Genomic DNA, 22,833 nt, shown 5'->3' with positions numbered 1-22,833 from the left:
ACAAACAACAAAAACTAATGGAAAATCATGGATCATTATTTTCTTCCTGCTATTAAAAACTCCATGAAAACCAAAATAAAGTCATAGTACATTACTTAGATCTCCAGTGACCATTTACAGAGTCATAACTGCCATGGTTCACTAACTAAAGGTAATAAAACAGCAATATCGGAGGATACTGGGACAAGGCAGGGGGCCTATTTTAGGAGCTAGATCAGCATTTATTAATTCATAGCAGAAAGTCAACAAAGTCTAACACAGATAAAGCAGTAGCCCCAGCATAGTCCTTAGAGCTGCAGAGTAACTGCAAGAAGGACCTGAAAGAACCCAAAGTGGCTGCCTTGAGGGATCAGGACTCAGACCTGGAGGCACAGTGAGACAGGGAGGCCAGTCATTACAAGGCTTTACAGACATTTAATTTTTAAGTATGGACATTAATTACTTTGATTAGCCTACTGATTCACATGTAGATTAGTCTTAGATTATCAAGTTATATTATCTACCCAAATGGGGAGGAAAAGCAGTGTAGCTCAGAGGAGCAGTCAACACACTTTTTCAGTGAAGGGTAGGAAATAAACATTACAGAATTTGTGGGCCAGATAATCTCTTAAACTACACAACTGCGCCACTGTGGTGTGAAGCCCACCACAGACACATGTAAACAAAAGAGTGTGGCTGTGTTCCAATAAAACGTCACTTATCATAAATAAAAATTAAAAATAAAATTAAAAAATAAAAAATAAAAGGCAGTGGACCAGATGTGGCCTGCGTGCCATAGTTTACCAACCCCTGGCTTAGGAGAAACATAAGATATAAAGTCGAATTTTTTAAATAATGTATCTTCATTCCTATTTTCCTATTTCAAAGCCTCTGGTCCTTTATAGGCAAACTCTCAAGTCCCTCAGTTTATACTGACTCACTGACATACTACAGTCTGGGCACTATGCTCATCACCACGGAAACTGCCCGATTCCATCAGTCAAGACCTCCTTACTCCCAAATCTAGATGACACTCTAGTGTTGTGTTATCTGACCTCTCTTCAAGCACTTCAACATTTGAACAATTTCCCGTCCTCTGAAATTTCCTCTTAGTATAGGTATCAGGGTTATACTATCAACTCTTTTTTTCCTCCTATTAAACTGGTTTTGTCTTCATTTTCAAGAACTCTTTGAGTACGGTATTAATCCAGGGTTGCATCCATGGCACCATGGTGAAGGTTTGAGAGACGTGTTTTTTTAGTGTGTAATGGATATCAGCTTCAACTGCAATGGAGTAACTGAGACGAGATCTGTCTTCCATAATAAAATACTAGAAGACTGGGCAAAATGTATGCAACACCTGCCCTCAGAGACAGAACAAAGGGCAGTACAGAAATGTGTTTCTGAGGACAGAATACTGGAAGGAATGGAACAGTAAGAAGTAAGAGCTCCAGAACTGTACACAGAATTCCCTGAAGTCTTTGGCTGAACACCACGCTGCACATCTAGGCGGTCAAACAAGGACCCAAAACCGAGGCAAAGAACAACTCCTGGGGATTTGTAGTAATTATCAACGTTCAGTCCACACAACACCAGAAGGCATCTGAATCTCAACCACTCAGGCTGAAAAGACACTGGTGAGCTGGGGACTGGAATGGCAGGGAGGGGAAGGGTTTAGAGAGAAGTCAGCAGCAATCTCATAAAGGACATGCTTCAAGTATTAAACTGGTGCTAGAAGTAGCTAAGAAAGTGTGGTCTAAACTATTTTCAAAATAATACTGGGATGTTATTTTTTTTTCCACTTTAATTCAGTGATGTTTTGTAGAGGCTACATGTATAAAACATCGTTACACTGACATCATATGAGGTATGTCTGCCTATTTTTGTGTTTTAAAATACTCTGTTTTAATTTATAAAACAGTAAATATTCAGTAATTATCATCCTCATTAACAAAATGTCTATGGGGTCCTCAATAATTTTTAAGAACGTTAAGGGTTCTAACACCAAAATGTTTGAGAATAGCCACCTCAGAGTGAAGGCTCTCTGGACCTACCTCAGAAAGCTTAAAAAGATCTTCAAAAGGTTCAAGACTTATCCACAAGTAACTGTCTGCCACAACAAAAACTCTGCTTTTTGAAGGAACAAAATCTTGACTCCCAACAATACAGTATCACAATGCACAATGCGTACATTCAATCAAACACACACACACACAAATCATTAGCTGTTTAAAAACAGGGGCAGGGGGCAGGAAAGCATATTCCAATGAGGAGAAAAATTAATTAACACCATGAGAAATACCAGAGATGATAAAATCAGCAGACAATTATAAATTTTTCAGGGACTTGAAAGAAAAAAACATAATGAAGAAAAAAATTTTACACTACAAGATTAATGTAAACCATAAAATGGATAAAAACCATAAAAACTACAATTATCTGGGTGAAAAAACCACTGGACAGCATTAAAAATAGATTTGATACTGCATAGTAACTGAGTTTTAAGAATGTAATAGAAACTACAAAAACTAAAGCACAGAGAGAAAAACAATTGGGACAAAAAAAATCAACCAAGTGTCAGCAATCTGAGGACAGTATCTCACAATTTCACACATAAAACAGACTCCAGAATGGTAGTAGGGAGGTGGCGGGGTGGGTATGGGGCTGGGGGGAGTAGGTTGGAGAACAGAAAAAAATTTCAAGAACTAAAGGCCAAAAGAGCTCCCAAACTGATTAAAAATGCAAACCCACTCACATTCAAGAAGCATAACAGAAAGTGTCCTTTTGTTTATGGATGGGGGCCTAGGAGAGCAAATGAGACCAGGGTGAACTAATGAGCTTTTTTTACTAAGTACTCTCAACTTTCATGATCCATGGACAGAATAAATCAACTAAACTTCATGCCTCAGCGAAAAATAGTACAAAGTATCTATTAAATTAATGATACACATTTTTTGTTTTACTTTTTTAAGACAAGGCAGGATAGTTACCACAATTTAAGACCATAGCTTTACAGAAGTTCACTTCTTGAGGTAATACTTAAAAGGCAGTGAAGTACTTAAATACTGTCACATATGCAGAATAATCCTAACAATACTCAATTAACTAGACCTGGAAGCTACTCAGATCAAATCTCAATACAGTTTTGTTAACTTCAAGCATATTTACCTTAATATTTAAATTTACGTCTATTTACCTTAATACTGACACAGTATGGATGGTAACACTGACCACACTGAGAACAGGCAAGTAATCTCCCCTCTGCTCCTTGGCCGAAACTGCCACAGACTACACACATATCCTGAAATTTAGAACACATCAGCATGTTTTAAATTGGAGACCAAACTAAGTATACTATTACTGTACTAATTTTACAATTTTAAAAAAATGCCTTCTAAGTTAATACCGCTCTAGAGCTAAGTATTAGATTACTTCAGTGCATGTGGGGTGAAGAGGAAATGGGCAAACAGGAGTTCAGAAGTGGAAGGCAAATAATGTAGTTCAAACCTGATGCAGAGTGAACTTGTCACTACTGGAAAACAGCACAACTGTATTGTGCATCGAGTTTTCTTCTTCATCCTTATTTGATGAAATATCTGCAGCAGACACCTACAAGAAGAAAAATACACAAAACGCCAAGTTACATTTTTCACTCTGTTACATTTAACTGGAAAGCTTAAGAAGATTCATGTTTAAAAGACAGCTTTTTTGCAAGGGACTATACTAACCATTCCAAATTAGACAATTATTGACAAGACACTCCCATAGAAGTATAAGCTATGGCATTTTTAAAGTCACTTATTGTCTCTTCAGAGTCACAAGCCCCACAGATCAGGAAGCAATGAGAAAACAAAAATCTGTCTTTCCTAAGACTTGATTACCCACAAACTAATCAAGAAAATAAAATTTTATGTGCGCACACACACGCACATTCATGTATCACTCTATTTCACTGACTCTTAAAATCTGCAATATGGGTAGTCTGAGGGGTATAAAGTTAAAAGTATAAAACATACACCAGATTTTGAAGACTCAGTACCAAATAAGAAAGAATATAAATAAAGGTCAAAAATAATTTTGTGTATTTTTTTGGTTTTTTAATTTTAATATATTTTACCTAATATCCAAAATATTATCATTTCAATATGTAATCAATAACATTGTTAGATATTTCACATTCTCTTTTTTCATTGTAAGTCACTGAAATATCGTACATATTTTAACTTAGAGCATATCTCAATTCATACACAAAATTTACATCAGAAATAATTTGATCTGTATTTAAATTTCATGAAGTTTACAGTTGAAAAACAGATTTACATACCCAAATTGTTCTAAACACACCTAGAAGTTTTCTAGCAACTTAATCACGTACAAAAACATTTTTTTCTTAAGATATTTATATCCACATTTATAAAACTGGCTCATCTTTTTTAGAATAATTGATCTGACTCTGAATTAAAGACATATCTGCTTGAAAACTATATCCAACTTAAATTCACTAACTCTAATTCAGAAGAGCATTGAAAAATTGAAAAGCAACACTAAATCAAGTAACAAAATGGTCTTCAAAATTTTCTTGTAGTTTTTAGTCAATTTACATGCACTGCCAATTAGAACTAAAATCTTCTACATATTGACTTAAATTAGAAATCTGTAAAATCAACATTGATTTGTATGATAAAAACTTTCCATTTTAATATAAAGCTAACAGGTATGACAATTTATAATTTTGTGTATTTTATAAGTCACATGTTGAAATGATACTATTTTGGACATACTGGGTCAAAAGACACACATTAAAATTAAATTTCACCTGTTCCTCTCTCCGTTTTTAATTTAGCTATAGGAAGTTTTAAATAACATATCTGGTTCACATATTTCTTCAGGGCAGTAATGTTTCAGAATATAATTATTTTGAATAACTTATCAAAATTTCAGTATTAGCCAAAGGATTATGAACCATAGCTGTTCAATTCTGGACTTGGTTAAAATGAGCAAATCAACTAACTATGCACTGGCTTGTTAATAATTATTTCCAGAGTACTTATGAAAAAAGCTCTGAACTGGATGCTAAAAAAGAGAACAGGGAGCCATTGCCAAAATAATAAAATATGATCCTCTTTGCTTTAAAAGCTTACAATTGTCCTGGAAGGACAGAGTTAAAACACAGTAGGTTACAGTCAAATAAGAAGTAATGGAATTATTGTTCTTGAAGAATAACTGAAAAAAGAGTTACTAAATGGAAAGAATATGTTACAGTAATAATATTTTTCCATGTAAATGAGTTTCAATGCAGTTTTAATGGACAGTACAACTGTTATGATAGAGTTAACAATTAGAGCAGTTTACAGTCCAAAGGCCTAAAGACAACAAAGGAAGAGTGCAAGCAACCTAGACAGTCACCACTAGAGAATGATCAAAAATATGAAAGATCTGAAGTATGAGAAATTACACAGCACTTAAAAAAATAGCAGGGCAGAAATCTACATAGATTTCCATGAAGAAATCACCAAGCTAACATTGTTGAGTGGAAAAATAAGCTGTACTTTGTGATGTAGACACTATGGTATGAAAACATGCAATACGTAGTCTACTGGCACATGTAACAGGTTGAGTCATAAGAAATTGCTGGTTTTGCAGGGCAAAAGTGGTTGAATGTTGGCACTTTCATATGGATCAACCTATTATGTAAATGCAACAAAACTGGTGAAAAAATCAAGACTTAGTAAGTAGTGGTACTAGAGAAAACTTTGATCTATCTATAATGTTTTAATTTTTTTAACTGAGGAAATGTATTCATATATTATATGTATATCCCCAAATTAGCTCTTACAAATCAAGGAAGATGACTTCATAAACTTAGAATGCATTCTATCAATAATAAATTAAGTGCTGCTAAGAATGGAGTAACTAGTAATTCAACCACAGGACTGGTGATAGATTGAGAAGCCAAAATGGATCCACAAATGAGTCTATCAGTGAATAATGTAACAAAGAAATTTCCAACACTACACAACTTTTCCAGAAAATTCAAGAGCAAAATATATTTCCCAATTCATTCTATGAAGCCAACATTAAGCTGATACCAAACCAAAGACATGATAAGAAAATAACACTAGAGACCAATATCCCTCATGAATGTCGATATTTAAAGTCTAAAACTTTAAACAAACTAAATCCAACATCATGACTAAGTGGAGTCTATTCCAAGAACTGCAAGATTGCTTTATCATACAAAAGAACCAACTGATGTAACTCATGTATCACCAAACAAACCACACGATCATCTCTATAGATGCAAAAAAAGCATCTGACAGAACCTACTTTTGACATCTACTCCAAAAATATCTCAGCAAACTATGAATAGAAAGGAGGTTCTTCAAACTGATTTAGGATGTCCATTAAAACAAAGCAAAAATAAGGCTAACACCATACTTACTTAATGATGAGAAACTATATGCTTTCTCCTCAAGGTCAAAAACAAGGTTATCTGATCTCACCGCTTCTATTCAACACTATACTCCTTCTAGCAAATGAAATAAAGAAAAGAAATGAAAGATCTCCAGATTAAAAACAAAGACATAAAACTGTCTTTATCTGCAGACAACATGATTGTACATGTAGAAAATTCAATGGATTCCACAAATAAGCAACTAGAATAAGGGAGTTAAGATTGTAGGATACGAAAAAGAATAGCATTTCTAGAAATCAGCAGCCAGCCAACCACAATTTGAACTTAAGATAACACTATTTACAATACCATTAAAAAATATGTAAGACAAATCTGAAAAATGGTGTCTGTTCAACCTGCCTGTTGAAGATTAAAGAACATCAGTGAAAAAAATTAAAGACTTAGAGAAATGAAGCAATACACAGAACTTCATCAAAACTAAAACATCTGCTCTTTGAAACAGTTAAGAAAGTTAAAGACAAACCAAAAAATGCAAGAAAAATATATGCAAATCATATGATAAAGACCTTATGTTTCAAATACATAAAGAAAAATCAAAACTCAGCAAGTTAAAAATGAAACAATTTTTAAAAACATGTTGATGATTTGAAGGTTTTATCAAAGAAGATACACAGACAGCAAATAAGCACATAAAAAGTTGATCAAACCATCAGTCATAAAAGAATTGCAAACAAGATACTCTCAACATACCTGTTAGAATGGCTAAAATTATGAAGACTGGCCATACTAAGCATGGGTGAGTATGTGGAGGAAATGGGAATTTCATATATTCTTGCAAATATAAAATGTCATATTCAACTTGAAAAATAACCTTTTCTTAAGAAGCTAAGCATATACCTACCAGTATCCAGCCATTCCAATCTTAGATATTTACCCATGAGAAAGAAAGCACATGTCCACAGCAGACTTGTATGTAAAAGTTTAGAGCAGCTTTATTTCTAGTAGCCAAAAAACGGAAGCAAGCTCAGTGTCCCAACAGATAGACAAACTGTGGCACAGCCATACTATGAAATGCTCCAGCAACAAAAAGGAGTGACCTATTAACATGTAAGAGCATGAAATAATTACACTGAATGAAGTAAGTTAGACCAAAGAGTACATTCTGCATGACTCCACTTACATGACCTCTAGAAAATGCAAACTAATAGAAGTCAGGTGAGTCACTGCCTGAGGGTAAGGCCTGGCGCAGGGAGGAAGGCTGAGAGATTCCAGAGGGCACAAGGGAACTGAGGGGTGAATACCTTGACTGTGGTGTGGTTTTCAAGGGTGTACACATACGTCCAAAGCTGTGCAACTAACTACTTGTACCTTATTTTATATCAACTATACCTAAATAAGCATGTTAATTTGGGGGATGAAGAGGGATTTACTTTTTTTAAAAAAAGGACCAGAATTCAAGTTTCCTTATGCCTTTAGTAGTAAAACTGAACAATCCTCCCTGTCTCCTGAACTTAAAATGATAATTAAAATGATAACTAGAATCTGAAAAACAAGGTATTAGTAAAATAGTAGTTACTGCATGAAATACCTGCCATTGTTTGCCAAATGCAGTTTTTTCAATACACATTTAAATATAAAAGCCTCGTAAGGTGCCAGTGAGCAAATATTTATCAATCTTAAAATGTCAAAGATAATCATAAAATCTTCAACATTTATAGAGTTCATACTAATCTGTAACGTTTTTAATTTCTTCTGTAAACCACAGTACAGCACTGAGAGCAACTACAATCAAAAACATAGAACGTCAACATAATTTAATTCTTCAAATAAACTCAAGAATATAATGGGAGTTTTGTGGGGTTTTTTTTTTAATAAAGAGCAAATATATACTTGATTTTTGGGAAAGGCTGGCATAGAAAGATTAAAGAGGAAGGTGAGAAAAGAGAAAAAGGGATGAGAAAGCAGAAACTATGAAAGAAAACCTCATCAGGGGTTTAAAAAGAAATGCAAAGTAGAGATAAAAATTTTAGCTTATTTATGTGACTCTTAGAATCTAACTACTTTGCTACAAACGAGATTGTCATCATCAGCTGATGGATAAAGGATTACAGCAAACTTAAAAGGAGTGAGCCTTACCCCAGGTAACACAACTGCCCCAATTCCACTCTTCAATTTTGATCTGCCTCTGCCACCTCGTCCTGACAGTCCCGCACCACGAGGTCGCCGCTTTCCTGGGAATCCTGACCCACGGCCCTATACAACACATATGGAAAAGTCAGCAGTCTGCAAAAGCCCAGAAGAATTTTAAATCCAAATGTTAAGTAAATCATTTTATTAAATGTTACACAAATACTTGCTTCCCTCTTTTATTCTGATCGGATGATAAAGAGAACAAGCTTATTATTTGCATTTTTTGATATGTATTCTATGACTAAAACATAAACATAAAATCAGACTTGGGTCTGTCATTGTGAATGCCCTGCATCAGTAAACCTTGGCATTATTTTTCCATTTCCTAATCCTACATCCTAAGTGGCTAGAGCAGCCACAACCTCAGCCAGGTTTTCATTTTCACGTACAACAAATTGTACTGTATACAGAGCAGGTATAAGGAAGGACTCTCTTGTTAATGGGTTTCTCATAATTATATTAATAGCTAACAAGTCCTGAGTACTTACTATGTGCTGCTCTAAGCCCTCGTTACTCTCAAAAAATCTCATCAAGTCAGGACTATTTTATTATCCCCGTTTTAGAGACAAGTATACTGACAAAAAGGTTAAGTAATTTGCCCAAAGTCCTGCAGCTGGCAAGTCTGGTCCCAGGGTCCATGTCCTTTACTACTATTCTGTACCAGAATCATATTCTGTACCACTACACTGCATGAAAGCTTATTTTTGCTAGTGTGTAAGAGTATTTCTCCTCTGTCATTGAAACTGTTAATTTCCTTTACTATTCAATAGCTGACCATATGAAGTGAACATGTATATCTCATTCTACCATAGTATTTACAGGACACTTATTTTAAAGACTATAGGAAAGCTGATAAAGTAAATGGCTTGTTTTAAATCATCTAGATGAATTATTTCCATTTCAAGTCATTTTTATCTGGATTTTTACCCAATACAAGAAAAGATTCTTAGGGAAAACATGTTAAATTCCCTGACATTTTAACAAATAAGTACTAAGGTTATTTGTTGTTTTCCTATTTATTCTCAGACTTACGCATTACTACCTTAAAAAACTTGGCATTATGTATATTTAAGATTACTAAAATGCTCGGGAAAAATCTTTTCTGATATTTTCCCTAACAAGTTAAATAATATGTCACATTTTCAACTAATGTCACTTATCGCAGTTTGAAATACTGAACTCGTCACCTGTTTACATGGTAGAGTGGTTTCCAAGTCAGTAATTTATGGTCCTACTGTGAGCATAAAAAAGACATACATGAACACAAAGGACTGGAAGGTCTTTTCTTTCCCCTCAGTTTTAGTAAACACAGCCAACTTCCAGTTTTCCGACTGCCTCTCCTTGTCCTCTTAAGCTGCTCTCTCCTTCAGCTCTTGAGCTTCTTTGAACAAGGGACAGGGCAGGGTCAAGTTGGATAGTTTCGTTGGTTTTTGATTGGAATAAAAGATTTCTTTAAGGTAGTGATTAAGTCAGGACTAAAGCAATCCCGATTTCTTTTTCCTCAACATCCAATGAGAGAGATAAGAATAAGTGAAAATTGGGGGTATCTGCTTCAAAATGGTCAAACAAGTCATAGTTTTCTTTTCATTTTAAGAATCAACAGAATGCAGTAATTCAGTCATAAAGGACAGTCAATTGTGCTTACACATATTCAAGAAAATCACCTAAGTTATAAGTAGTAAGTAGTTCCTTTCTTTTTTTTAAGATTCCACATATAAGAAATATCATATGGCATTTTTTCCTCTCTTTCTGGCTTACCGTTGTTTTACCCTTAAAACAAATATTAATATTTTCAACACCTTGTATGACATCAGTCAGCTGAAAAGGTTCTTCCAATAGTGATATAAAAAAAGTGGAATCTAGAATTCCTTTGAAATTCTTGATTAGTCTAAATTTAAAACCCTTATTCCAGAATTATTCATATACAGAAGATGAAGAAAAACTATTTCCTCTAGTCAGTAAAATATTTTAACTTTTTAGATGATTAACACTTTTTCAAATTAATTTTTTACCTTTCAAACTGCATCACACTACTTAACTTACTTCAAGGACTGGCAGTGTCATCCACCAATGACATGAAACAGAAACCCCATGATTTTTAGGCTATTAATACAGACAATGAAATCTGCTACATTTTGGCATTTCTTCTCCATTAGTACATAACAGATTAATGTAGTTTTTCTTCTGTTCTTTTCTAAGCAACAAAATTTTATGATACCACAAACGAACAAGTCCTTAATTACTTTATAGCCTATGTGACAAGGATTTCCCTCATAAAAATACTGCTAATTACAATATAAGAGGAAGCAATCATTTTAGAAGGTTAAAAATTTACACTTAAAATCAGTCATGTAAAGTGGCAATTTAATTTCCACCTAGTACAGGTTTTTAAATGCAAGCATGTTGCTTTTTCATATTAAAACTTTTGGATTAAAAAAGTGGCTTTGGATCAACTATTTATCTAGAAAAGAAAGGTTTATTAACTTCTACTCCGACAAAACCAACCAGAAAGAAATGATATACGAATGTAAATGCAATTTTATTTACCACTTTGATGCTCCAAATGGCACTGCCAGGAAGCTGCCTGGGTTTAAAAATTTCCCGACCTTCTGAAATGTCTGGGGACCAGGAAGGTGGGCTCACTGTATTATGTGTACTCCAAGCCCCCTAGGATATGGCAGGTGAGAAAATAGATGTATAAAACTCAGCAACATAAAAAGTCAAAGCCAGCAACTAAGGAATTTTAGAACAGCAAAACCAAATGCAGACGTACGGAAATTTAGGACAAATTGCTTCAAGGTAGGGAAAATAAGCTTATCACTTAAAGATTTCATACATAAACGTTTGAATGAAACTTAGTAAACATTAAAGTTTATGTGACATAAACTGCAATTATGGTGCCAAAACATAAATAAACGTCGATCAAACTTTAAGAATTAACACTGTAAGAAGCTATTTGGGGATTATTCTCTCCTAACAACTATCACTCTAATGTAACTTAAAGAATGTTATGTATATTTCTTGCTATAAAGAACCAAATCAGAAGGACAGAAATGCAGTCAGAAATATGAGCAATAGGCATATTCACTTTAAAATTTGGGATAGTCTGTAACATTAAGATGCAAATACCATTATAATCCTAGCACTTAATTATTGTTCCTTCAGTGACCATTAGTTGTGAGGTTTGTTTTTTGTTTTTATTTAGGAGACTATTACACTTAGATTACACCCAAGGGACGAATTTGAAAAGTGGAAAAATGTTAAAGCAAATTGTCCTAAATTTGCAAATTAAAATGCCTGAAGTATCTGATTATATATACAAGAAATGGTATCTTATTAAAGTAGTTAAAACTAAGACACTTTGCTTCCAAAAAACCACATTCAGCAATAACCTGAACTAATCTGATGAAGATGCTTAGCAGTATAAAGAAAAATGTTTACTTCACATAGATAACATTTTAAAGAAAAACACAAAACAAATGTCAAACAATGAAGAACCAATTTGGAATTAGATAATTCAACAATGCATGCTATAAATTTTACCAATTAAATGATCAAAACTAAAGACAAGAAACACAGTACTTACCAGGTTTCTGGAATATTTTCACACTAACAAGTAGTAGCCTATTAATCACATAAAAATACCACCGGGAATTTAAATAATCAACCAGAAATAAGAACTTGACTATCCTTTGGGGAGGATCCAGTTAATGAATTAACAGTATTCTGAGAAAGATCTCACAGAGAGACTGGTTTCACGCGTAACTAACCTACCCTGGAGCTCAGCTCATAGCGATGCTGATTTCTGAGCTGAGCTGAACGACCTCACTCGCCCACCGGAACATCGTCTTGCATCTACATCTACACCCGTGCTGCCAAAAGCAACTTCTCTGTTGTCATTTCACTCAACCCCTCAACATCTACACTCAGTTCTGTCGGGCTCTGTGCCGCACATCAGTGAACATTTCTCTGCCTCCCCTCGCTGACCTTTCCCAGCCTCCCATGCAAGTTCTCCCCTGGCCCCTCCAGCCTCTATAAAGACCTCAGTGCTTCCAGGGTGAAACCCGGACAGCTCTCCTCTCTGTAGTCTGATGCTGAATGCACCTTGGATGATATTGTCTCTCAAATTCACATTTCTAGTTCTAACATGTTCCGAGTGCTCCGAGTTACTATGAATCTCAATTTCCTTCTTAATGTTTCCATTCTGACACACAAAACCTCTCAGGTTTACTACATCTAAAATCTCCCCTCAACAAGTTCCACTTCATAGCCTTTCCCATCTTTAGAGGTGAATTCCGGTCCCTGGGCCAGAAAACTGGGAGCCTAGGGCCCTGTTCTCCCTCCTCACCCCCGCTGCCCCTCCAGTCCTCTCCCCTCTGCTCCTTCAGTCCTAACCGTCAGTAGGGTCGGCACATTTTACCTTCCAGCTTTGTCTCTGACCATTCCACAGCCGACCCCAGCTGTCCCCTGCCCTTCCCGCCTCACCTGCACCTCAAGCCTCTCTCCACAGGCAGCCAGAGGGACTTCAAACAAATGTAAATCTGACCAAACAAGACACTACAACCCTGTCCTAAACCCTTGGCAAGTGATCCACAGAACAATAAAATCAGATCTTTCCCACTGTTCCTCCAACCTCATCTTCTGGCATCTCTCACTGCCCGTATGCCCTCACTACGTGGCTCCCTTCCCACACCAAGCTCCTAATGGGGACCTATTGACTCAGAACTGCACCAACTTTCCAATGGCCGGTGCCTTCTAATTCTTCAGCTGTGGCCTTAAGTACTTCCTCATCAGAGAGGCCTTTTCCTAGCACACCAAGAAACTATCATCTCCCTCACCACACCTTTCATATCATTATTGATCATAATTCGGCATCAGATGTTTTATTGTTTATAATTACTTAGTGGTAGAGTGTGGGAGCAAGAGGTATCTAAATTTAGCTCTCTCAATATTTCCACTCAGTATTTTTCCCCTAAGGATACTGGCTAGTGTATATCTCAAATTCCTTTTGGTAGATCATTTAATGTTATCAGTAGACAGTTCTTAAAACATACCACAAAAAGTCATATGCTAAAATAACGTTGTATTATTCATCATCATTGAAAAGATAGCTTTAATGCCAAAATTTATCTCATTTCAAAAAGCATTCACACTTCTCAGCATGGATGAAGGAAATGAAGGGTTCTATAGATTAAGAATGTTTAGATGCCATTTCAGGGATAATTACAGATCCATTCAACTGCTATGAAAAACTTGTATATTAAAAGCTTAGGTGATTACAAATTTTAATAAGTATGTTATCATAAGGCACTGGGAAGACAGAGGACGTGCAATTTTATAGGAACTGAAGAAAATTAGTTATAAATTACCCTTCAGATCTCAGCTTTGATCATAAAGAACTTAGACCATTCAGAAGAGGTTAGCTCCCCCCATCTGCTGCAACATGCTTTACTGTTGTTACACTTGGTTTTACTTTAACTACACTTGTATTTTTCTGTTGCCACTGGAGAACAAGATCCATGAAAAGAGACTGCTTTTTGTTTACTACGCTGTGTTAAACATTCCGTTCAGCACTTACTGAACTATCTTTTTCTACTGAGCATTTCTGCACGCATGTATACATAAATGCATCAATAAACACTGTACTGATATGAAACATACATTCTGCCAACTGTAGCCTAGAATTCCTTACTTATTAAAAAAAATAAATAACTGATCTATCCAATGCACTGTTACTCTTAAACTACCTACAAACTGAATTAAAAGCAAAAGGGTTAGAACAGGTAACCATCAGGAGAATTTAAGTGACAAAGGGAGCTAAACTTAACAACTTGCTCTCAAATCACAAAGAAACTTAAAAACTACTACTTGGAAGAGACTGAATGAGATTCCAACAACAATCACTGAACCCCCAAACTGTGTAAAGTTGGTATTAACCTTTCTGCTTTGAGGCCAGCTTCTCAGGTAAACTTACTGACCTAGTAAACTACACGGACTGTGGGAATAGGGACATGGTAACAATAGTGGTTATGGGCGACTCTGGCTATCAAATATGATCGATGTCATAATTAGAACCCAAGAGTGTCCTAACCTACTGAATCAGTCTGAAGAGGGGCCAGAGAAGGTCTGGCGTCTCCTGCACAGCTTAACACCTCCAAGTCCTCGAGTCCACCCTCACCCAATATACTGTGCAAAACCAAGACTGCTATTAAAGGCTGAGCCTGATTTAGACAAAGTGCAAACGGTGAAGAGAGCGCAAAAAGGAGGACAACTAGTAAAAGAAACAGAAAACGTTAAGCATTTATAATTTGTCTTTGTTACATTCACTCATGTACATCACAGCTACAGCAGCAAACAATTCATTTCTGCGACTTACAGAATTAATTTCACATAAATAAGTTATAAATAAATGAGTTCAACACCAAACAGAACAAGAAATTTAGCCCTGATAGTGACTTGAGAAGATACAGAGTATCTTACAGGGGAAGTACAGAAATAGCTGTTGCCAGCTTCCACCTTCAGTAATTTAAGAATGTGAATTTGGCTGGTGCTAGCAATGGTTTTGGTAATGGCTTAAAAAAAATAACAGGCACAAGAAAACTAAGAGGGATGTCTAATATTTCTAATCGTTATGTGCTGTAGCTTGACACCCCAAAGGACTAGACATTTTTTAGTTTGAAAACTATACTTTCCCGATTGTTTAGAGCAGCGCTTCTTGGACCTCCCCCTGAACGGGGGATTTTCTTACAATGGACCTTCTCACTCCAGGTAAGGTGGGGGCCTAAGAGTCAGCCTAGCAAACTCCCAGGTGGTACTGATAATCCTGGTCTGCGGGTCACACTCCAAGTAGGGACGGTTTTGGTCATTCCTCCTAGAAAACATGCCTAAGTATGTAAGCCTGCGTTTTTCCTCTCACCTTTTCTGCTTTCCCAGTCCCTTGTGGTTTTCTCTACTGCAGCCCGCATCACACACAGCATAATTAACAGGCAGTTCAGTTCTAAAATCTGTGCAACCACTATGCGGCCTTGAACCCGAAAGCCTACTACATGCTGGATGTACTGAGGCCAGTGTTTGGCTCAGTCAGGTCTGTGGTTATTTTCACTGGCACATTTCTTTAGAAACAGTTTTTAGTCAGTCTATTCGGTTTCAGGACCACCACTCCAGAGCTACATTTAACACAGGTATATTATATCCTCCTCAAGTCTGCATTTTCACCAAATATTTGCATTATTCTGCAATGCAAGAAAGAAAACAGGGCAGCACTACTGTCTGCTATGTGTCAGGTGCTTTATGTGTGTGATTGCTAATTTAAAAAAAAATCTGAGAGTCTTCCAGATGAGTCAAGAGTTTTACAAGGCAACCTGCTTGGTGTCACACAGGCAGTAATAAAGAATACAGCTTTGCAGCCAAACAACTACACTACGGAAATGTGCACGCTGGATTTATACTGACCGATCTTTCTCAGTGTCAGTTAACTATACTACAAACATATGTAAACAATACAAAATACTTCTTAAAAGTCACTTTTTTTTTAAAGGCAGCATAGTATTTAGACTAGAAGGTATGTGGAAAAATCACTGCCAACCTCTACTCCACATTTTGCTCATAAAGAATAGAGAATATTATTCACTAATGAAACCTTTGATAGGTTCTAAAAGTATCAAGATGTGTAGGTTTTAACTCACAGGTATCTGAGAACAGAAAAACATAACTACTAAGGTAATTTCCTTTAATGAATATCACTGTGTATACATTATATAAAGCAATATTTCAAAATTCAAACTTATTTTACTTAAAAAGCTGGGTATGAAATAAGTTTTCAAGAACTGAATCTCTCCTTATTTGGACAATATGATTTTCAGACCTGACTTCTTTTTTTAAAAGCAAAAACAAAACAAAACCCCCAAAACATCAACAGTACATCTTACTAAAAGATTTATGTCTACAAACCAGACATGGTGTCTACCATTGAAAGAGGTGGGAGGGGAGGGGAGGGAATTGCTTACTTGCAATTGTCAACAAAACTACAGTCCTCTACAGCTCATCACTGGAGGCCTGTTTTTCTCTCACAGGAACAGATTATGAAACTGATATGTTAATTCAAAACACTCATTTAAAGTGCTGCTGTAGTACACATGCATGTCATAAAATTCCAGGGTTCTTAATTAGCTACTTAAATTGATGAAAAATAAGAAATCCAGTTCACAATGTAATGGGAAAGTGTTATGATCTAATGAAGTACCATTTTTGGAAATCTACTATACTGAAAAAATTTCACCTTCTCTGCAAGAATCTCTCAGACATGTCTTAGAACTTATGGAAATGCCTAAGCTTTCCACATATATGACGTTAACAAAAAAATGGTGGAAAGGTAAAATTAAGAAAACTTCTTGGAATTTGAGAGTTTAAAAATTAGGTTAAGAGTACTTATTTTCTAAGAAAACGTATGTCACAGATTCAGTGGAAACTTTCAGTACTCTCCACAAAGCAATTAGTACAGGAATGTCTGAATTAAATCAGTCCTGTGATTTCATTAAATATTTTCCCATAAAGTGAGATGATACCAAAAGGGTAAAGAGAGGATGAGTGGTCTTGTTCTACCCAATCCATACTCATCACAAAAACAGCCATGTAACAAGCAGCTCTGAATCACCAAGGGAAGGCTGTTTCCTATACAATTAAAACCAGACTAACTGGGAGGTAGAACAAGCCGTTTATGGAATTACCAGCAGAAAGTGAAGTAGTGATGAGACAGTGGTGGTGAAATACAAATTGGAATACTACCAGAATTGGAAGACAACATAGCAGAAGCAATAATAAACATCAGGGCATGGCTAATATAAAATGGGACGAACCTAGAAGAGAAAAATATACACACATACACACTCTCACACAAATACACATATACATGCCCACACTATTCTGCAACATAAGTCAACAGAAAAACAATCATAATGGTTTCTCAATTGGAACAGAAGTCTCTAAAATTTAACAGGAATATTTATGATGCAACATCCTTAAAGAATGTAAATATCAGAACCAAAATTAAATGTGAAATTCAAATTTCCATTGCTAAAGTCTTTTCAGAGCCCGAACTACATAATTAGTATATGCTATTCAAAAAGAGAAAAAGGAAAACAACTAAAGAGGAAGAGAACTAGATTGAAAAGAAGAATCTCTTGGTAACAGAAAGTATCAAGTAAAATACTTAGACAAAGGCAACATACTGTGTTTGAGTTTAGTGAGCGTGCCTTTGCCACAGAAAAACAGTTAAATCCCATGTGGCAACCACTTTGCCTTTGGTGTAAAACTAACTACAGACTAATTTTCACATTAAAATGAAGTATGACTTAATTTTTCAATTGATCTTACAATTAGATGATCAAGATCAAGATATTACTATTCTTATTAAAAAGTCAAACTTTAATCACCGAAAGCAATTTAAATCATGAGACTTAAAACTCCCCAAATGATTATTGCAACTAAACTTCTGCACTGTTTAGTATCCTGCAATTTTCTAAGAACTTCAGAAAGTAGGAATTTTGTAGAACACATAATTCTTAGCTACAGCATCTTCAATTCTGCCTTGTAGTTTCACGCCAATCTCACAAGAACTGGAACCCACCCTTACAGTGCAGAGTCCACACACCTGAAAACAGTCATGGGAAGAGCTCCCTTTACTTCCTGGAGATCAACAATTCCAGGATTTTTTTTCATGAAATCATTGAAATGAATCCCAACTTAAAACAAAAAAATCCCATAAAAGTTAGCAATTAACAAAAAAATCAAAATGAGAAATTTCCCAGTGTGAAAAACTTTAGTAAAATCTGACGCTTAAGTAGTTAAAAATATGTACAATGAATGATAACAACAAAAAAATATACAAGAAGGGAAAACTAAACGTTATTTACACTATACTCAAAGCTTTACTGTTTTTTAAAGCTCTATTGTTACTGTGGCATAGAACCAAAATTTTTTCCAAGTGTTTTCTATTAGAAACTACAATGAAATAGGTTGATTTGCGTGTCCCAACTAAGCTATAATTCCAATAAGACCGCTTCCAGTTTAATAAATTAGTCTACATTAAGAGTATTTTTTTAATGGCCAAAACAAATAAGTCAACATAAGTTCTCCCTGAAGATAGAACAAACTGACTTCTAAAACAAAGCCACACACACACATTCCTATTTTACACAACTCCTGCAACATCTTTTCCGTCAACACCATTAAAATCGCCATACCTGTTTGGACCGAGGTCTACCAGGAGAAAATTTTCTTTTGGTAATAGCTGGTTTACCCATGCCAATTTTTGGAGTGACTGAAATGTAAGTTGTTGGCATGATGTTTCCAACAGAAGCATTGAGAGCTGAAGGGTAACTATGCAGCATGTCGTGGGAAGGCAAGTCTGAAGAAAGGGGTGGGGAGGAAGACACATTTGCTTTGCTTATGTCCGCTGCTGATGAAAATGATGACTCTGTCTCAGATGGTAATTTTATAGATTTGTCTTCTTGGCATAAACCATCTTTCACAGAACTTTCAGATGCAGGAGTCATTTCAAAGTCCATAAGTGCATTAGAAGGTTCAGAATTTTCTTTCTGTTCCATTTCTTCTCGTACCCTCTCTGTAGCCAACGGTTCCTTAGAACAGAAAGAAGTACTTTCCCGACACGGGGACACTAAGGTTTCTGGTGGAACAGTGACAGGTTCAGCGATTACTGTTGGAGGCCTTGATTCTTCTGTGGAAGCCTCTACCTTAGGGTGAGCTAGCAACTGTAGCTCCTCCCGCTGCACAGTCACCCGGGGAACAAGGACTTCAACGGTCTCTGTCACTTCCATTTTGTTTTCATTTTGATCTTCACTACAAATATGCATTACTTTAGAAGACATTTCCATTTTTTCACTACCCATTTCATGAGAAATCTGATTTTCCAATTCAGGATTCATTTTATCTTGGGACGATTCTATAAAATTTGGAATATTTATTATGTTAATGTACATGTGAATTTTAAAATTTCTAACTATGAGTAGATGTAAAACACTAATGTCTTATATGCCTGTAGCTCTCCTTCTTAAAAAGTGGGAGGGGGGAACTTCCAAAACATACTTTTGGTTAAAACTATGACTTAAATCAGAAGGTATTCATCAAGAGAAGCAATTACTAAACTAGTGAAGGCCAAAATACACCAGGGCTTATGGGTTACAATCAGTCACAGATCAGACAAGAAAACCCACAGAAACACTGCCTTAATAGGATCCCCAAAGCTTAAGGTAATTTCTGGTAAGAATAAGAAAATAGAATTAATTTCTAATATAACTATTATACATACATGATGTTTTACAGTTTGAGAACTTACAAAATGATTTAAAATTTTAGAGATGAAGTTACACAGATTTTACAGCTACGAAAATGAGGTTTAGTTATATGATATGATATGTCCAGTAAGCAGACACACCAGATGCAAAAAGCTTCTGCAGACTCAAATGAGTAATGACAACAGAAAGAAAAGATTTATTTTGCTTAGCTGTCCTACTAACATAGTCAATACATTTTTTGGATGGAATCCTTGTTCTTCCTCATCATCTATAACCAAAAAAACTAATCTTAGCAAATCAATAAACATAATAAGACATTAGAAGTCCCATTAGTCGCTGACGAGTGAATTTTAAATCAGAGTACTACTGTCTTAAACCTTTAACCCAATGCTACTTAAGAGTAAGGTCGGACATTGTAAATTGGCTACACTTAATAACAAATTAAGAATTAAGAGTGGAAGGGTAGAGCTCGGTGGTAGAGTGTGTGCCTAGCATGCACAAGGTCCTGGGTTCAACCCCCGGTACCCCCTATATAAATAAATACATACATACCTACCTAACTACCCCCCCACCAAAATAAATAAATAAATAAATAAGGAGTAAGGTTAGCAGTCCAATGGACTTGAACCCTAAGTGGCTTTATAAAGTAAGACCACTGAAGATTAAAAAAACACTCATTTCAAATGCTATCAAGGTAATTTCTAAGGTACATTAATAAAGACATTAATTTCCTTATTTACTATTTACCACAGTGACTGAAGTTTATCTAAGTTCTGATACCCAAATGAAATCTCACTTCTTATTTTCTGCTTTACTAAAAGAGTTGAAAAGGAAAAAAAAAATCAAATAGAAGATATAATCATACTAAGTATCTTTAAACACAAAAATGCCTCAAAAATGCCTCAAAAATACTTAGTATTTTGAAAGTGATAAAAAATAGATTTTTAAAACAGAAAATTAAATATACATAAATGGAGTGAACATTTATGGGTTAAACAACCACAAGTACCATCATTCAAGTGACTCAAGTACAACAATCTCAATGTAATGCTGTATGAAGCCTACATTACATGCCGATAGGAGACTGACTACCTCACACCTCGCTGGCAAACAGGACCATGTACAACACAGATACAGAACATGGCATATCCTTTCTTCTGGGCTAGGCAGGAGGGGCATGATAAAAACAGAAACACGCTCTATTTCTGCTCTAGAAATCCACTGCTGATTGTTTTTCAAGAAAAGGATCACTTAACCCAGAGATTTCATTACTGTAATGCGCATGTAGCAACAATAAACAATTCTTTGGTAGAACTAATTCATTAATTTTTTGGTGTTGGGGGGTGGTAAATTAGGTGGGTTTTGGTTTTCCCCCTTTAATGGAGGTACTGGGGATTAAATCCAGGACCTTGTGCATGCTAAGCATGTGCTCTGGTAGAATTAATTTTTAAAGTTAACAGACAATGACTGGACTCTGCACAGCAACCGGAGAGGCATTCTGTTCTAAGTCAACACACTTAGACGACACGACCACGCCGCTTACCGGAAACGAGAGGAGCATGCGTGTTGAGGCTCTCTGGGGCGTCTCCCTTCTGCTGCTCTCCAGTATGGACGGGAACTGCCGTGAAGAACATGTTTATGCAATCTCTAGCAAGGAGGCAAAATTTCTCTAACCCTGCTTTCTCATCAATGATTTGAGTAAGATATTTATCCTACTACCAAATGCCAATTTCCACTGTAAGCATAAGACATCCTATTACTATCTATTTGTAAGCAGAGTATCAAGATGAAATTAGGAATGTATGGTAAGATTTTCTATTATAGTTTTCTTATTTTTCTTCACTTGACATCTTTATGAAGTATACTTTTTAATGAGATTTGTTAACTTAACCTCAAAAAATCTCCAGGTTTCTATGTATATACTCAATCTATGTAACATACAGTCTCACACACCATCTCACAGACTTTCAGGTGAGATCAAGATTAAATACAATAAGTAGTTTTTCCCCAGTGCGGTCTCTCATTAATTCCAGATCCTCAAGTACAATAATTCCTACTATCAATATTGCAAAAAGCTTAATTGAAGTATCATTGAAATAGCTGAAATAATCCTCAATGGGGCTGCGGAGATAATCTAAAACAATGAATTTTTCATTATCTCAGCATGAAACGTCTCACAATCACCAACAGCTCTAGTTAGTAATTACAAGTATGACTAAAGAAAGAAAGAAATTGCTTTTTAATGAAAATCACTTGATCCCTAAACAAAGTAGATATTTATGATTAAGTCTAGATTACAGCTGAACTATAAATACATACATACATATATATATACACACCCTTTCCCCTATTAATTTCTGTCTAAGGTTATTTTACTTTAAAAGGCTCCTCTCCAAATAATTTCCTAAGTGACTATGTCTTGGCTAATTTTTATTTAGGGTACTAACATTTTAGCAGACATTCACATGTTCACTGTTTATATACATTTTCTTCAGAGAATAGACTATATCCATTATCAAAAACATTCTTACCCTCTGGAACAATTCCAGGTATGGACTCCTGACCATTGACCTCTTTATCAACTGCTTGTTCCAGAAATACCATGTGGTCTTCAGAGCCTTCAACTTCCATTTCATTGTTATAATCTTAACAGAAAATTATTTATCCTTTAGCTTAGAATGAGTCTTTCTGTTTTTTGTTAAGTCAACAGTTATTACTTTGTTCCAGTGAGGTTAATAATCACTAGAAATGCCACTAGTAATTGTCCAGATTTTTATACTTTGAACCAAATCTATATTAACAATTTTTAAAATATGGAAAATATAATGAATTAAGAGGTAACTGGCATTTTATTATTTTAAAAGGATATTCCACAACTGTATACTGAAGCATACTGGAAACAAAACATTAGTAACCAAGATGTCTACTTAAACCCCT

The 22,833-nt window shown here is 35.5% G+C and overlaps 1 protein-coding gene and 1 long non-coding RNA gene across 15 annotated transcripts in view; one reads left to right on the top strand and one right to left on the bottom strand.

Moving 5' to 3' along the window:
* KMT2C (lysine methyltransferase 2C) overlaps positions 1–22,833 on the bottom strand; it is a 235,008-nt gene that overhangs the window by 70,922 nt on the left and 141,253 nt on the right. For all 13 annotated transcript variants that reach the window (XM_072964111.1, XM_072964116.1, XM_072964115.1 and 10 more), the window contains exons 12-18: positions 22,428–22,541; positions 21,440–21,514; positions 18,826–19,544; positions 11,132–11,251; positions 8,531–8,647; positions 3,487–3,588; positions 3,176–3,280 (exon numbers count right to left, since the gene is read on the bottom strand). In XM_072964111.1, coding sequence (XP_072820212.1) covers positions 3,176–3,280; positions 3,487–3,588; positions 8,531–8,647; positions 11,132–11,251; positions 18,826–19,544; positions 21,440–21,514; positions 22,428–22,541 — 1,352 coding nt within the window. The remainder of the gene's footprint in view (positions 1–3,175; positions 3,281–3,486; positions 3,589–8,530; positions 8,648–11,131; positions 11,252–18,825; positions 19,545–21,439; positions 21,515–22,427; positions 22,542–22,833) is intronic.
* Positions 1,421–8,243, top strand: LOC140697275 (uncharacterized). 2 transcript variants are annotated; one of them, XR_012074134.1, is made up of 3 exons: positions 1,435–1,616; positions 1,792–1,846; positions 8,160–8,243. It is a non-coding gene; the product is annotated as an uncharacterized lncRNA (long non-coding RNA). The 2 variants fall into 2 exon arrangements; XR_012074133.1 differs by lacking the exon at positions 1,792–1,846 and having other exon boundaries at positions 1,421–1,616.

This window comes from Vicugna pacos, chromosome 7 (genome assembly GCF_048564905.1).
Source record: "Vicugna pacos chromosome 7, VicPac4, whole genome shotgun sequence".
NCBI classification, from domain to species: domain Eukaryota; kingdom Metazoa; phylum Chordata; class Mammalia; order Artiodactyla; family Camelidae; genus Vicugna; species Vicugna pacos.
Note: the sequence above shows the minus strand (reverse complement) of the source record. Positions and strands in the feature narration are given on the sequence as shown.